This window comes from Hibiscus syriacus, unplaced genomic scaffold, assembly GCF_006381635.1.
Source record: "Hibiscus syriacus cultivar Baekdansim isolate YM2019G1 unplaced genomic scaffold, ASM638163v2 tig00116971_pilon, whole genome shotgun sequence".
Taxonomy (NCBI): domain Eukaryota; kingdom Viridiplantae; phylum Streptophyta; class Magnoliopsida; order Malvales; family Malvaceae; genus Hibiscus; species Hibiscus syriacus.
In genome coordinates, this window is record NW_024063495.1 from 4912446 (window position 1) to 4916951 (window position 4506).

Genomic DNA, 4506 nt, shown 5'->3' on the forward strand with positions numbered 1-4506 from the left:
TTACTCCAAGACAAGAACAGGAATTACCCGTAAAGGTTCTGCCATATGAACTGAGAGTCCAAATTTTTCTTCCATGTTCATTTCATTTGATGAGATTCCACCTTCAAGTTTCCAGTCAAAGCAGTTTAGAAGAGATCCCAACATCAAGTTCAACATTCTATTCGCCAAAGGCAACCCTGGGCACAGTCGTCGTCCACCTCCGAATGGAATCAACTCAAAGTCCCTACCTTTCACATCAATTTCACATCCCAAAAATCTCTCTGGTATGAACTTGTTAGGATTCTCCCAAATTCTTGGATCTCTACCGATAGCCCATACATTAATCAACATTTGTGAACCCTCGGGAATTTTGAAACCACAAAGGTGGATATCGGAGCCGGCTCGGCGAGGGAGTAATAGTGGGACAGTCGGGTGAAGTCGAAATGTTTCCTTAATGATTGCTTGTAAATATGGTAAACGATGTATATCACATTCCTCGACTGGATGCCCTTTGCCGATTGTTTGCTCTAATTCTTTTTTGGCTTCAAGTAAAACATGTGGGTTTTGAATTAGTTCTGCCATTGCCCACTCTAATGTGCTTGATGTTGTATCAGTTCCGGCAACAAATAAAACCTGTCATCTAACATGGTTAAACGACACAAGAAACATGTTGATTTATAAAGAGGAAGAAGATGAAAAGATTACCAAAAGTAAGTGTGTGACGTGAGTTTTATTAAGCTCCTCGATTCCTTCTTCAACAACGTCAAGAAGAGTATCCAAAACATCATTTGATGCAGTAGAATCCTGGGATTTTCTTAATTCTGATCTTTCGTCGAACATTTTACCCAAAATATTAAGTAACTTGTCTAAATAAACAGTCATATGGTGTCGTATACCTTGAGGATCAATCTTTCGAAGCAAAGGGAAATAATCAGCCAAATTAGGCTTCCCGGCCTCTACCATGCTACTACAAATTGTTTCCCTGAATTCTCGAGCAATAGATGAATTTGGATCAACCAAATCCGTAGAGAAAATAGTGTTGGACATCAAATTAATCGTAGTATCGAAAGCAGCTTGGCCTATGTTAACGGCTTCACCTTTAAGACAACTTTCGCGAACATGAGCAATCAGTTGTTGGATCTTGTTCCGACGCAGGTACTGATTGCCATCGAGTTTCTGGTTACTGAAAATATGAGTATTACATACCTTGCGAAGAGTTCTCCAAAGCGGCGACACGGGTATCCATGGCAGCGCGAATTCATAGTGTTGGCTGGCTCGAACAGCATCCACGATGGTTCGGTTACAGAAGTTGAGGTCCTGTTTCTGAAGGATCTCTTTGGCCATTGCTTTCGATGAAACGACGACGGTGAACAAGGTGCCGAGTTTGAGACTCATAACGGGGCCATGAATCTGAGCAAGCTTAGAAAAAGACCTGTGGGGTTTATCGCCGAGATCGAAGAGATTGCCGACAATTGGCAGCCGCCTTGGACCGGGTGGGAGCTTGCTTTCTCTTCCAATTCTAAATGAGTTGAAAGCTTGAAGAAGGAGCCATGTGAAAAGCAGACATAGCAAAGAACTTGTAAACAAGTCCATTTCTCCAAAGTTCGTCTCTGTTTGAAAGCTATGTGAGTGACGTAAATGTGTGTCTGCGATCCAAAGCTAACAGAAACAAGTTATGTTGATTTTTTTCCTACCCAATGGTAATTCACAAGAAAAAAGTAGCATTGATGTTTGATGTACTAATTACCTATGGTATTAATGATTTTTAATAGGCTTGGTAAGGTTGGTAAAAATTAGTCATACACGGTTATTCCAAATGGGACCAATTATTAAAATTTAGGGTTTTGGGATGGGCATGAGACTCGAACCCGGCTGGTTCCGATCGATTGGGTCGAGTTTTTTTAAAAAAATTGGGTTCAGATCGGATATTTTAAATATGATATTTGGGTTGGGTTGAATTCAGGTTTAGGGTGAAAAACTCCACCTAAAAAAATATAATTTTACCATATATATTTAGAAATAATTACAATAATACCCTCTATATATAATTTTTTTTCAATTAAATAACTATTTTTATTGAATAAAAATAATATTTTTTATTATTTCGGGTCGAGTTGGATCGGGTTCAGATTTTATCTCAAAAAGTCGGGTCGGGTTCGGGTTGGGAGAAGGGTATATATTTTTCGGATCGGGTCGGGTCGAGTGAAGGATGTAAAATTTTTTGGTTAGGTAGGGTTGGCCAAAACCCAACCCATGCCCCTCCTTAGTTTCGTGTTGTATTTATGATGTGCTTTTTAATCAGGAAAAGTCGACGGTCTTTCATAGTTATATCGTTTCACTGCAGTTTGTCAATACATTCATAATAATTTATGAAATAATACGTCTGATTGATTATATTGCATCTAGTTTTGAATGAAGACATGAAGATTATTAATAATTTTTTTGGTATGGTTAAGCATATAATGGTAAGGTTTTTATTTTATTTTCTTCACATCCTTAGATTTTTATATTAGGTTGTGTTATCATTGTTGTATCTCACATTTTTTATTAAAGTTGGAGACTTTATCATCAAATTAAGGAGAGGATATATCCCCTCAATGATTAAAACAAGATGAGTTGATATTATAAATGATCAAATATCAATCATTATTTTTTAAATTTGGGGATTAAAAAAATTATATAGACTGAAATTAAAAATGACAACCCTTATAATTAATAAAAAAAAATTAATGAAAAATTATTATTTAAAATTAGGAAACAAGAATGATGAGTCTAAAGGAAGCATAGAGAGACCTTGGCCCTCTTAGATAAAATGACAAGATTATTATTTTATCCCCTTGGAAATCATTAATTCAATTTAGTCTGTTTAATATTAATTTTTTGACATTAATTTATTAAAAATTTATAATTTAATTTTGACCTCGAATAAAAATTTCTAACTTTGATCCTTAGAGATCATTTGGTTTATGGATTGTAAGATTACTTTTGGGAATAAAATTATCAAAATGTAACATTACTTGACATATTACTATGAATAATGTACTACCTTGTTAGGTTCATTACCCAGGGAACGCTCTTAAATCAAACGTGTGTATGTGATTCCGAAAAAAGGTTATTCTCCATAGTAATTATCTTTTCCGTGAACCAAATGTCCCCTCATACTAATATTTAAAAATATAATTTTTTAAACTCATTGAATGATCTTAATAGTAAAAACTAAAAAGGAGTGTAATTTTCTCTTGAGATTTTGAGTTCAAACACCGGAGCGACCCACCGTAAAAATCTCAGAAAATTTTAAACTTTTATCAAAACATGTAAACTCATAAAATGATTTATGAATACAAAATAAAATTTATTAGTATTTAGAAATAAAACTGATTTTTAGACTCAAATATAAAACAAAATACAACATATATGCCCCTTGATCACATGTACCATACTCTGCAAGCAACGCCGGAAGAACTCCCTTACTGATGTCGATAGATACACTGATACAATTCTTTTAACCTGAAAAGGTGAGTAACAGAGAGAGCTTTGGAAAGCTCAGTAATACATAACTACCAGATGATGTTACTGGATATGCATATAACAAATAATCGTATGTTTCCTTATTGGTTCAGACATCTACAGATTTTTATGCTGAGCGAAGATCTTACGGATATTTTAGGTAGTAACAGACTGTAAGCTTCCAGTTCAGATGGAAATATTTCGGATGTATGGGTTTAGGAGATCATAATAGGTTGTCTAGTGTGTTCCCGCAAAACATTTAAAACAATTATGTTTTTTTAAAAATTAGTACAGATCACAGTCATTAAAACATCATAGGAATTTTTAATTTAAAAACTCTGAATCGTCCTCCAACCGAATGCCATGTGCAGTTCCCTAGAACTGCACAACCTAAAGGATTACCTTGGGGCATGAGAGCCTACCCAAGATAATTCCAGGGGCCACGAAGGCTTACCCAAGAAAAATCTCAGGTTCGCAAAGCCTACCCAAGGCTCGACTTAGGTCCATAAGGGATTACCAGTCAGTGCAGAACGTATAAAAGGAATTAACCGTAGCGCCTGAACTGCTAGAGTCTTCATACCATATCCCAAAGTGGCCCGAATAAAACATTTTCCATCAATAACGGAGATATCAGAAATCAAAACAGAGATAAAAAATAATAACAAATATAAGAAATCATAACAGAGATCAGAAATCATAATAGAGATCAGAAATCATAACAGAGATCAGAAATCATAATAGAGATCAGAAATCATAACAGAGATCAGAAATCATAACAGAAATCAGAGAAAACATCCTGGTGATAAGGGAACACACTAGAGGTTTTAGATATGGTTCGGAGATACTGTATAATCTTATCGGGCAGAGAAACACGTACTTTAGTATACCGATAAGATGCCAGAAGTTAGAATCACTATCGGAAGAGTTCATTAGCTGACGGAATAATCAGTTATTCAGAATGTGATTCATCAGGATCATAAAATATTTGGAGGCTCTAAGTAATCAGAAGGGTATTCAATC

General features: G+C 35.4%; 1 protein-coding gene across 1 annotated transcript; it reads right to left on the reverse strand.

Moving 5' to 3' along the window:
* LOC120191844 (geraniol 8-hydroxylase-like) lies at positions 1 to 1604 on the reverse strand. The gene is made up of 2 exons (XM_039194736.1): positions 685 to 1604; positions 1 to 612 (listed from the first exon to the last, which is right to left on the reverse strand). The coding sequence occupies exons 1-2, from the start codon at positions 1570 to 1572 to the stop codon at positions 1 to 3; spliced, it is 1500 nt and encodes a 499-aa protein (XP_039050667.1). The 5' UTR covers positions 1573 to 1604.
* Positions 1605 to 4506: the final 2902 nt, after the last annotated feature.